This window comes from Myotis davidii, unplaced genomic scaffold, assembly GCF_000327345.1.
Source record: "Myotis davidii unplaced genomic scaffold, ASM32734v1 scaffold392, whole genome shotgun sequence".
Classification (NCBI taxonomy): domain Eukaryota; kingdom Metazoa; phylum Chordata; class Mammalia; order Chiroptera; family Vespertilionidae; genus Myotis; species Myotis davidii.
The window spans coordinates 3,694,481-3,706,541 of record NW_006284244.1 but is presented as its reverse complement, the minus strand read 5'-3'; the positions used below and the strand labels follow the sequence as shown (position 1 = coordinate 3,706,541).

The following is a 12,061-nucleotide window of genomic DNA, read 5'->3' as shown; positions in this document are numbered from 1 at the left end:
GGGCCTCTAGTTACTTTACATTTTGATTCAGCAAACATTACTTGTAATTTTGAACTAGAAATTTTATGAAGTCCTTCAGATAATGGATGATGTCTTAGACCCTTGGCTTTATACTTTCTGAATGAAGAGCAGCAAGCACTCTGATAAGGCAATTCAATAAGGACCCTTCGTAAGGTTTTCCAGAGAGATGGTTCATTGTGGAATGCCCTGGCTCTAAACCTTGAGTTTCACTATGTTTATTTGAAAACAATTTAGTATTCCAGTTTCATAAAATGCTCCCAGATCCTCAGAATTCCTGAAGTCTAACCTGAATCAAGGACACTTGTTTATTTAATTGGGCATTTTGGAATGATTCTTTCTCTTCTTCCTACATATATTTTGGATTTTTTTTTTACCTTAAATTCAGTCATGCAACGTCTACACAGGAAAGAGAACTTTACTGAATTTCTCAGCATTTTGATTCTCATATTTACTTGCATAAAACCACAAATTGACATTTATGAGAATACTATTATATTTGACAGATTCAAGTGGTTTCTACGGGTGAAATGGAGTTTAGGATTGAGAAAAGTATTTTTGCTAGGCTAACAGAGACCTTTTTAATTCTGTGCCTCTTGTTGCCTACATAATGACCTTGTTGCCTACATAAGTCAAATGCTGGTATGTCAACTTCTCATTGCTATAGATAATTCATTTCTCTTGAAACATGTTGTTCTAATATATTATTATTAAGATAAGTATTTTCTTGACAGTGATAAAAAAAGGTTTGATTCTCAAGGTACTATTTGATAGTGTGATTTATGCCAGATTGATGAAAGACAGAGCAGTTGGGCAATGTCTGATATTTCCAAACAATCACTAAGAATGAAATATGATTTTATATTTTCAGGTTTCCTGAATCTGCAGTGTCTGTTTTGAAGAGCCAGCACTTACGGCAGAAACTCCTTCAATCTCTGTTTCTTGATAAAGTTTATTGGGAGAGTCAAGGAGGTAGACAAGGCATTGAAAAGCTTATTGATGTAATAGAACAAAGAGCCAAGATCCTTCTCACCTACATCAATGCACATGGGGCCAAAGTATTGCCTATGAATGAATAACAAAAGGGTCTTCTGGTTAGAGGACTAGATACATTTATGCATTTTTGTTTCTAAGTCAAGTACACAAACTTCAACTCCTTTTAGGAATGAGATCGAGTAGATAAATACATAAAATAAATGAATTTAACCAAGTGTATATGATGGGCCTGCAAGCCATAAGCAGACTTATAAAGCTTTTAAAAAATATTCTCCTTAATAATATTTGTTTATATTTTCCCTACCATCATCATGTGAGTCTCAACATCTGATTACAAAATGGTTGCAATTATTATGACAGCAAGTTTTGTTAAGACATTTGTCATATTGTTGAATAGAACAGCATAAAATGACTCCTTTAAGAAATATTTTATGCCATTTTCACTGGTCTGACCAAATATTAATGGGAATGAGTCTTGAATATTTCTGTTGCTGATTGCTAAAACAGAAGTCCCCGCACTTACCCAGCGGCACCTCTAAACTGGAAAACCGAGGCACATGACCTACAAATATATCAGTGCCTACAATAATTCTAAATAGAAATGGTGAGCTGTTTGCAAAACTACCAGTTTATATTCTATTGTACCTATAAATAATTAGCTGTTTCTGTGATTCTGAGCAGCAAGAATCACATTTTCCATTCCCTTTTAGAAATTTTTGTCGTCAGTGTAGAAGTAGTCCAAATCTGACAATTTATATGTTAGGTAGTTTTGCCCTCTCAATTTTGGTCCAATTTACGTCTAGTGGCTTAAAAATTAATTTTAAGATTTGAATTTATCTACTTGAAACTGTACTTATGGAGTAGCCCCCCCCCTTTTAAAGATGTTATTTTAAAAAAATTTGTAATTTCTACAGGGGTTATATATAATTTCTGTATATTTCATAAAGAATAGATTTCTTCAAATTTGTTCGGTGTAATTACATTTAAGCTGATTTGATTGATATTGCCTAAATATTGGTAATAGGATTAGATGTTGACTATGTTTAAATATATTGCTTGGCTTATTCTGACATAAGAAATGTGAACTAAATAAATTAAAACTGGATTCTGGTAATTTGTCCTAATGGAAAGCACATGACTAGAACTAAAACAGCATATTTGGGTATTATTAAGCCTTAAAGAATTCTCCTCAAACTCTCTCTACCAACTTTTTAATTAGTGGGAGGATGTGGCATGTAGTGTTCATGTATTGGGTCCTTATATCCTTGGAAGATACCCATGTTGTTATGTATGACAAATATTCATATAGAGGTTTCAGATCTTGAATAAATCATCATTGCCCTCCCATCCCATATACCCCACCCCTTATTTAAAAGCTGATATGCTGACTTTTCCTTTCCCTGAAAGTTTTAAAATACAGTTTAAGAATGTTTTAAATAATAAGTTTAAGAATGTTTTTAATAACAATGAGAGCATAGCTATAGATTCTAATTCATACAAAAGTATAGGGTCAAAATGTTAAAAGTAACATGTTAAGTACAGGAGAAGATAGACCAAGGAGAAAGGAATCGTTTTAGCATCTAATTATAGCTATTTTAGGCTTGTATTCAAGTACTGCTATTTAGCATCCTGACTTGCTGGGCTTCCCTTTGGCAAATTGGTCTTCAGACCATTATCCTGTGTGATTTTCCCTGTACGGCCCTGAGTGTCTTCCTCTGGTCTCACATATTCAGAGTGCTCTTTGGCTCTGCTGAGTCTCCACGTTTACCTGTTATATTTGGCCTTTTATTTTTGACCTTTTTTTTTTTTTAAATATATTTTATTGATTTTTTACAGAGAGGAAGGGAGAGAGATAGAGAGTTAGAAACATCGATGAGAGAGAAACATCGACAGCTGCTTCCTGCACATCTCCCACTGGGGATGTGCCCGCAACCCAGGTACATGCCCTTAACCGGAATCGAACCTGGGACCTTTCAGTCCGCAGGCCGACGCTCCATCCACTGAGCCAAACCGGTTTCGGCTTGACCTTTTTAAAAATATATATTTTTATTGATTTCAGAAAGGAAGGGAGAGTGAGAGTGAGATAGACACATCCATGATTATAGAGAATCATTGATCAGCTGCCCCCTGCATGCCCCCACTGGGGATTGAGCCCACAACCTGGGCATTGGCCCTTGACCGGAATCAAACCTGGGACCCTTTAGTCCAAAGGCCTACGCTCTATCCAGCTAGGCTAGCTACGGCTATTTGGCCTTTTTAAGATTGCTTTTTTCTTCTTCTAATTAATCATTATATTAATGAAAAATTGACCAAACAAAAGTTTGAGGACCTAGGTTCTACTCTGAGCCACTGACTTGAAATAACTCTGTCACGTTGCCTTATACCTTGTCTATCAAAGTGGCATATTTGCATCTTAATATGCTTTTTATGAAATATAAAGTTGTGATATAGGTGGTGGGAATTCCAGGCTTCTTAGAAGTGAACTTTAATTTTGTGTCTCAAGCTACTGCTTTTGGGCAGCTTGGTCCTCTCCTATATGGGTCTGGCTTTGTTTCTTATGCCTTCATTTCTTCCGAGATGCTTAATATTAAACAAAAACTCTAGGGACACATGTTAGTTGTAGTCACCTTTGCTTTTTTAACAATGTATTTTGTCTTATAATCAGTGAATAATTCATGCTGTATTATTTTTGAACAATAGATAGCGGAAGGCTAGGCTTTTAATTCCAATAAGTAATGCTCTTCATTCCTCTTACTGAAACAATGAAATGAACTCTGTGCCTTTCAAATATACTCAGATTATGCTGTGGTTTGGTTCTCATAAGCACATTCTGTGGTTTATTTATAACTTGATAAATTTAAAATAGAACAATTTACCTTGGCAGACATACAAAAGCTCTTCTTGAGTGATTTGTTTTCTTTAAGTTGATGATCTGAAAACAACAGTGGTCTTAAAAATCTGTAATAAAATATTAGAAATTAAAGATGCATCCTTTTCCTTTTGTGGATGAGTTCATTTTCTTTTGTAGATGGGTACTTTTTAGAAGTTAAGTATAGGTAAATATTTGCTACCTTTATGCATGGTAAAAGAAACAATTAAATAGTCAAGAATTATATTGAATTGTATTTGTGTAGACATATATTTGATATTATTATTAGTGGTGTTATACTTTCTCTTGGTGTACATAAAGCATTGTTTTAGGTAGTATGCAAATTAGTTGACAGATATCATAAACTATAAGAGGATAATTTTTGGCTTTCTTTGCTTTGGGTGAGTCTTACAATTATGTTCACAGGTTCCTTTAGAGCATACATATTTGTTAAATATATTAGGTAGGTACCTGTGGAACTTCTCAAAATAAAAAGGTCTTACACTTATGCTCAAAATATTTATAACCTCTAAACTTGTGTAATTGCTTGTTTTTTTCCACTGTGCCTTTAAATATATCTTACATTATAGCTAATGAATAAAATATCCTAGATGTAGAGTTATCTAAAAAATGTCTTAGGATATTCTAACGCTTATCCCAGCACAGAACAAAGTGAGGCAAGTGTAGGGCATTAGCCTGAAATATGTTTGGGAAATTGGATGTGGATCAAATAAAGATGAGCAAGACTTTCTCTAAAAACTAAATGGTATTACCAAGAACTAAGAACTATTTATTATTCATGAAAAATAATTCCACTTGTCAGAAAAGTTATCCGACACTTGGCAACAGCCAGAAGAGATTCTTGAGGGTTTTTTATATATATATATATATAATTTCTGTCTGGTGAAAAAGATAACCCTAATGATTTTACAGTTTATTACCCTGTTGTACATTAACTGGTTGTATATCTAGTGAAGCAATCTTATCCTAACTTTGAGTATAAATATTAGCTTTTGACATACTCTTTGAAATGATTTTACCACTTTAGTGATTCCCTCTTTAATTAATTGTTTAAATAAAATCTTTGATATATGCTCATTTTACAGATGCCTAGGAGTCACAGTTTTATGTTTTTTTGAAAAGTTTGCTTTAATACACTTTTGACTGCCAACTCATATACTTTTATTTGCTTGGGATTCATGATTTTAAATTTTTGAAAATTTTACTTTAACAAAGTTTCAAAACATTATTACATAATTTAAGACCTGATTGATACTATGTGATCAGCATCTTGTCCAACACCCTTATTTTCTAGATGAAGAAACTGAGGCTTAAAGAGGCAAAGTTACTTGCCTGAATTTACCCAAATGATTGATTTAGAATCTTAGGTGTTGAAGCTGATTCAGAAAGTTAGAGAACCAAAACTTTCTCTGAGATTTCATTATTTACAACAATAAAATAAGAAACACTAGTTGAATAAAACCTGAAGGTCTTATATAGGCATATTTATGTGCATTAATAATTTTATGGCATTTTTTTGTAAACTACAGGGAGTGGAATAAAGAAGTTTCTCATACTATGAAACTTTTTGGTAATCACGTTACACAGCTAATTGAGAAGCTGCTGTGTGTCATGCTGCGTGCTGGGCAATGTGGATGTACAAATTAATAGGTAACTTTTAATGTATTAATCATCAATTGTGACCTATAATTAGACTCTAACTTATAGCTTTAGCGGAAAAAGTTGAGGAAAGAAATTCTTTGAGGAATGTCTAGAAATAAATTCTTACTTAGAGAATGTTTTACTCACGGTGAATTTTACTGTACCTCTATTGTTGACTAGTGCTTAACAAATGACAATTTGGAGTCAGTTTTGTGCCTGGACAAATCGACCTATTTATTTTAATATGTCCCGAGGACATGACTGTGTTCCAGAATGGTGGTCCAAGAGTAGATGCTCATAATGACCATCCTGATTCATCAAAAACGTGCTAGTGTTTACAAGTTCCGGATCACGTTGAGAGCTGATTAGAAGTACAGCCAGGCTACATAATTCTGCATATAATTTCAAAGGGCTTTTGGACCCTACACAACCATTCATGGAACCCTTTCCTCTCGGGTCTGTGATCTCCCAGGTTAGGAATTCTTGATTTACAGTATATTTGAGAATGTGGGAAATAATATTATTCACTTTAGAAAGATGTTACTTAGTGTACATAAAAGTTTTACTTTTATACAAAGGTGAAAACTTGGGTTTTGGAAAAATTATTTAAATATTATTTAAATAAAGTATTTAATGAGGTGCCAATGAAAATTGAGAGGATTTAATGAGATACTAGTAAAAGTTTAGGGGCCATTTACTTTACTAACACTTAAATAGTTTTAGCCCATGCTATCAGTTCCAAATTCACTACCATTCACTTAATTAAACTAGAGAATGAAATTCTTTTTTTTCATTGAATCTTTTAATTTATTAAAGGTATCCGTTACCTGATTTTTTGCTTGCTCTGATATACAAAAGATCCCAGATAGTCACTTATTTTATAGTGTCTTAGAATATGAGGAAAGTTTAACTAATGTATGCAATTAAATGAAGTTATTTGATTTACCACCAATGGTTTTCTGGGCATGAACATAATGTTCCTGCTTTTTATAAATCAATTTCCTAAAAAAAATGAATGAACTTTCCCCAATGGAATTATTTCCTTGACATTTATGGAAAGAACTGTAACCCTTTCTTACTGTTCCTTTGGCCAGTCGGCGAATTCAGAGTGTCTAGACTAGGCTCATTTCACCTTTTATCCCCTTTCACATTCAGGCACAGCTGTTTTAAGTCAAAATATGGCCTCCTCCCTAATTTTTAAGCTCTTTAGTTCCTTAGGATAGGGCTCTGCTGTTAGAAAGGTCTGCCTCCCTAGGGGTTGTTGGCAGACTCTGGTTAGCAACCTAAAAATGCACATGGTAAGTGAATGAAGTCACAGAACTCCTTTCTTATAACGGCATTGTGTATGGTTAAATTAGTCATTTTTTTCCATCTTAAAAAGGTATCTTTTCCCATGATTGCATTTAGTTTGTTGATAAAAATATGCCCAATTATGTACACATTAAGAAATCTCTATGCGTCTTCTTTCTAAAAAAAATAAGTAATCTGCATTTCGTAGCAGCACTTGTCAAGGTTTCTAAAGCTTTTGAGACAAAGAGCTAAAACATAAAGAAAACCTCCCTTGTCAGTGGTTTTAATCACAGGCTGCAGAATAACGAGCTGTGCTGTTTCCAAAGGCAAACTGGGCTGCAGAGTGGGACCAGTCACTGAGTGAGACTGAAACAGCTGCGAGTCAGCACCTAGTGCCAACATTTTCTTTAGCTCCAGGACACCAGACATTGCTTTGGCTCATACCCTATGTTATTGGCTCAACTTCTGTTTAGGAGAACAAGAGATCTCGTCCTGTATCCTCATTTCAGGCCCTCCGGAGGAAAATTGAGGTCAACATTTTATTTTTCACTTCGTAGTGCTTTAAAAAAAAAAAAAAAGCTATGATTCAGATATCCTAACTTGGTGAGAATACAATTAAGCTGGTGAGATTCAGCTCTTTCCTAAGAGAATGATGAAGTAATTCATAGCATCTCCTGGGAGAGAGTCAGTCGTCCTCCTTTTAAATCAGGTAACAAGTGGCAGTTAAAATAAGAACTTTCGTAAAAGTTTTGGTGACTAGTGTGATAACGCTATTTGCTATGAATAGCGTGTCATTTCCTTTGTCTTACTCATATTGTTGGTTGCAAGTAGAGACAATATGGTGTGACATGGCAGCATTCAGAGTAGCGAATTCCTAGTTAGAAAACACAAATTCCTAATTAAATCTTGACTTTAGCCCAGGGTACCTACCAGGTTCCGGTAGTAACACCCCTTCAAATTGTGACCACCAAAAATGTCTCCAGAAATTGTAAAATAGTCCCTTAGGAGGCAAAAATCACCTCCTACTTGAGAACCACTTTTTTTTGTCCATTGACAGAAAATCTTCCAGAAAAGGTAAACCTTTTAAATGTTTTTGTCCCCTCACATTCAGTGTATGAAGATTTTCTCTGTCGAATTCCTTGTATTCGAATGTTTGGCCATGTTGTATGACATCAATCAGAGCCCAAAGAGGCCTCAGGGCCTGGGCAACGTGACCAGTGAAAGAAGCTACATGAGACTCAGGAGGAATAGATGTGCTGAGGCTCCAAGAAAACATTTTTTGGGTGAAAAATAAATCTAGGACTTTTGACAAAGTAAATAGCATGGCAAACGTTTTGGAATGGGGGGTGGGGAGTAGTTGGAGGTAAAAGTGCTTGAAAATCTGTGTCTGAACTTCCTCTGTCCCAGGGTCCTGTATCTGTATTTCTTGAGAAGATGCCTGGAATATACAGAAGCCAAACTCTCATCAGAGCCCCAACACTCCTGTGGGAACCTCCTCCCCCAGAGGATCATAGGAAGTAAAGGGTGTTTCCTTATGAGCAGAAGGGGAAGACGAATAGAAAAGTGCATGAGAGTGAATTGTCAGGCCAGGGTGGGAGTGGAGAATCACCGTGGGAAATAGAACAGGGTGCAATATCAGAAAAGCAGGGTAAGTAACGCTGCAATGACAAAATGCCATCAAATCTCAGTGGCTTAAAGCAAGAAAGGTGGATTTCTCACAGCATGTGTCCATCCAGCTTGGCGAGAGGAACTCTGCTTTTCACAGACACCTAGAGGCCCACGCTGAGGAGGCAGCCTGGATGTTTCCATCTCTGCCCCTGAGTGGGAATTCTGAAAAGCTTGCACAGCTCACTGAACAAAAGCAGTCTGGGAAGTAGGGAAACTTGAACTACCTGATGAGTAACATTGGTCACTACAGCACATGGTGAAAGCTACTGGTGGTGTCTTTGATAATAATGGAGGCAAATGTAACCTAAAACTCTTATTGTTTATCCCATAACCTTTTTTTCCCCCCTGGGGACCACCCTCCTCACATTATTTCATCTCTGCCTATGCTTTCAGGTTCAATGGCTCAATCAGAAAACTTGCCTCATAATTTTGGAACTGAAAAGGAGAAAAAGAAACCAGGACCCAGGACAAAGTGATAATGGGTAATATTCTGGAGACCTTAGTTAGACTCTCCTCTCTGTGAGCTGGGGAGAGTTAATTGCAGAGAAAGAAAGGAGAGATGGGTGGGAAATCTACAGAGATGCCAATAGGCAAAATGCAGATGCCTTTGGGTTCTTTTGTGTTAGTTACTCTAGAGGTTTCTTCCAGTTCTTGGTTTTATCTATTTATTTATTTATTTATTTCATATATTTTTTTTTTTTTATTTTTAGACAGAGAAGAAGGGAGAGAGAGAGAGAGAGAGAGAGAGAGAGAGAGAGAGAGAGAGAGTAGGAAAGGAGATGGAGAGAGGAGATAGAAACATCAATGGTGAGAGAAAATCGTTGAGTCACTGCCTCCAGCACGCCCGCACATCTCCTACTGGGGATCGAGCCCGCAACCTAGACATCTGCCCTGACCAAGAATCAAACCCAGGACTTCTTGGTCCATGGGACAACGCTCAGTCCACTGAGCCACATCAGCCTGGCTTTGGTGCCCTTTGGTTCAGTATCCTTTTTTTTTTAACTCACGCTTTTGCTTCAACCTAGGTTGATTTTTTTTAATGCTTGCAACAAATGGAACATCAATGATTTGTGTCTAAGGCAAGTAAGTCTTTTTCTAATTTATCACTTATAGAAAGCATATCTTGATCTCTTTCTATGACAGAAAAAGATGTTCGTGCTCTTAAATTTTCTTCTCCTTCTTGCCTTCATAAACCAACTTCTAAAACATTTACCATCATGCTTACATTGCTAACCTTCCTAATATTTAGCTCCTGGCTTCTATTTTGTCACAGGTACATTATTTTATAGTTGAATCTACTAGGATTTCCTGCCCACCATCGCTTACAGTTCTCTCATTCCTGAGGTTTTTGTTTGTTTGCTTTTCTTCATTCATCTCTTCGCTGGTTGGCGTAATCATCAAATAATTTTTTGCAGACTTAGTGTTTGTTAGAGTGGATTGGAGTGTGCATTGGTGGAGAGAATGGGAAAGACACGGAGGAATAATTTAGGAAGCTCTAGAAATTACTAAGGCATAAGATAATCAAGGAATGATAGATGGGTCTAATTTTGTGCTTTTTATACATAACTGTGGACCATTACATATGATAAGACTCAGAGGGAATTAACTAACCTCTCTTAGAAAAATATTGCTATGGGAAACAACTTGAAAAGATATTCTAAAAACACTACATAAAACAGGCTGCTGTGGGCTTTAGACACACATTCTGCAGCTAGAGCAGGGGCGGGGAATCTTTTTACTGCCAAGGGCCATTTGGATATTTATAACATCATTCGCTTAATATAATCCACTTAATATAAATTTATGTGGCTATGAAAAAAGCTCCTGGATGTACTGAATTTTGAGTCCCACCTGCAATTGCCTGGACAGGGCCAAACCAAATGATTTTGCAGGCCTTATAGGGCCCAAGAGCTGGACTTTCCCACCCCTGAGCTAGAGTCAGCACACCAGTAATCTTCTCAAAAGAGACCTATCTAAAGCAGGGAAAGTTGTCTGAGTTTGTGTCACTGAGAAAGATTCAGAAGGATGGACATGGACCCATACATGGTACACACACACACACACACACACACACACACACACACACAGAGAACAAGAAATTCAGATAAGGAGCTACATTTTTAAATTTTTTTCTTAATGAATTGATTTCTTTTTACGGTTAATTATAAACCAAGTTACTTACTGTTATCAGGATGGAGGCTCTGATCTGAGGTTGGGGTGCTCCAAACCATGAGATTCATCATATCTCAGGATTTTCTGGCCCAATTTGCTCTCAGCTGGTAATGATTGAATAATTTATTTGCTAATTTAATTGTTTTAGGGCTTTATTTATTCTTTCATGTAACAAATATTCGTCGAGTGCCAACTGCATGCCAGGCACTGCTTTAGGACTTGGGATAGCAGAGAAAAAGAAAGAGTGAACTCATCTTTAGCAGCTTCCTTTCTTCAATTCTTAATCATTAAACTGTAAAATTTAATATCTGTGTATATGTGATATAAGAAATAGCAGAGCATTAGCCAAAAGAATTTATACTTAAGAAAAACTTTTATATAGAGTCCCCTTAACTTTCCCTTCTGTTCTTCAAATGTTCCTATTAAAAAAAAAGAAACATTATTTTCAGACATCTTTGGGTATATAATCAGAATCTCTTGAGTAATAGCTCAAAAATCCTGCATAATAGCTCCAGCCAATGCGTTTTATTATCAAGAATTGTGTGTTTTATGCAGTTTGCATTCTGGTCTTCTTCCATTTTATCTTTGGTAGAAAAAACCTGCCATATAAATCATGACAGAGTACAGAAAGAAATAGTTTGGATTTTTGCCAGTCTTGGTAGTATGCTTTCAAATCAAGGAAATGTTCTGAAATCAATATTTAAATAGCATATTTGGCAAAATGCTCTGCCCTGGAAGAAATGGATGGCATTTTTTGAAGAGGAAGAGTAATGGGAACCAGACAGCCAAGTTCAAGAAGCCATCCTCCGTAAGGCTGTTCCCCTTTGTTGCAACACAATCCCTTTTGAGGGTCTTGCACATCCCAGATCTCTTTCTTCATTATTAGCAATCTTCTTTTCTTCTCTTTAGGTTTTGTTTTTAAGTTCATTGAAGACTTGCTACCTCTTTTATTTTTTTTTCTAGAACCCTCTTCAATGCAATTTCCATCGGAATAACTTCTCTGCAACCTACCCCATATTGTCACTCTCAAGAAATTCAAAGGTTTGTTTCTACTCTCTTGGCAAATAACAGCTAAATTAGGCTGGCCATTTCTGAATACCTTCACAAACCTCTTGCTTGTCTCACCTTTAAACCCTTTAAAAGTTTCTTATATAAGAATTGGACACTCTTTAAATCAACTGAAAGAGCATGAAATAAAGCCATAGTCAAATAGTAACTAGAATGATGCAATTGGAGATCTGGTTATTATTGAGGCTCATTTGGTACAATTTTTTTTTAAAATATATTTTTAATTGATTTTTTACAGAGAGGAAGGGAGAGAGATAGAGAGTTAGAAACATCGATGAGAGAGAAACATTGATCAGCTGCCTCCTGCACATCTCCTAC

General features: G+C 36.0%; 1 protein-coding gene across 2 annotated transcripts in view; it reads left to right on the top strand.

Annotated features, from left to right (window-relative positions):
• FAM198B (family with sequence similarity 198 member B) overlaps positions 1 to 2,610 on the top strand; it is a 48,689-nt gene extending 46,079 nt beyond the window's left edge. For both annotated transcript variants that reach the window (XM_006754279.2, XM_006754280.2), the window contains exon 5: positions 890 to 2,610. In XM_006754279.2, coding sequence (XP_006754342.1) covers positions 890 to 1,097 — 208 coding nt within the window. In that variant the 3' untranslated portion in view covers positions 1,098 to 2,610. The remainder of the gene's footprint in view (positions 1 to 889) is intronic.
• Positions 2,611 to 12,061: the final 9,451 nt, after the last annotated feature.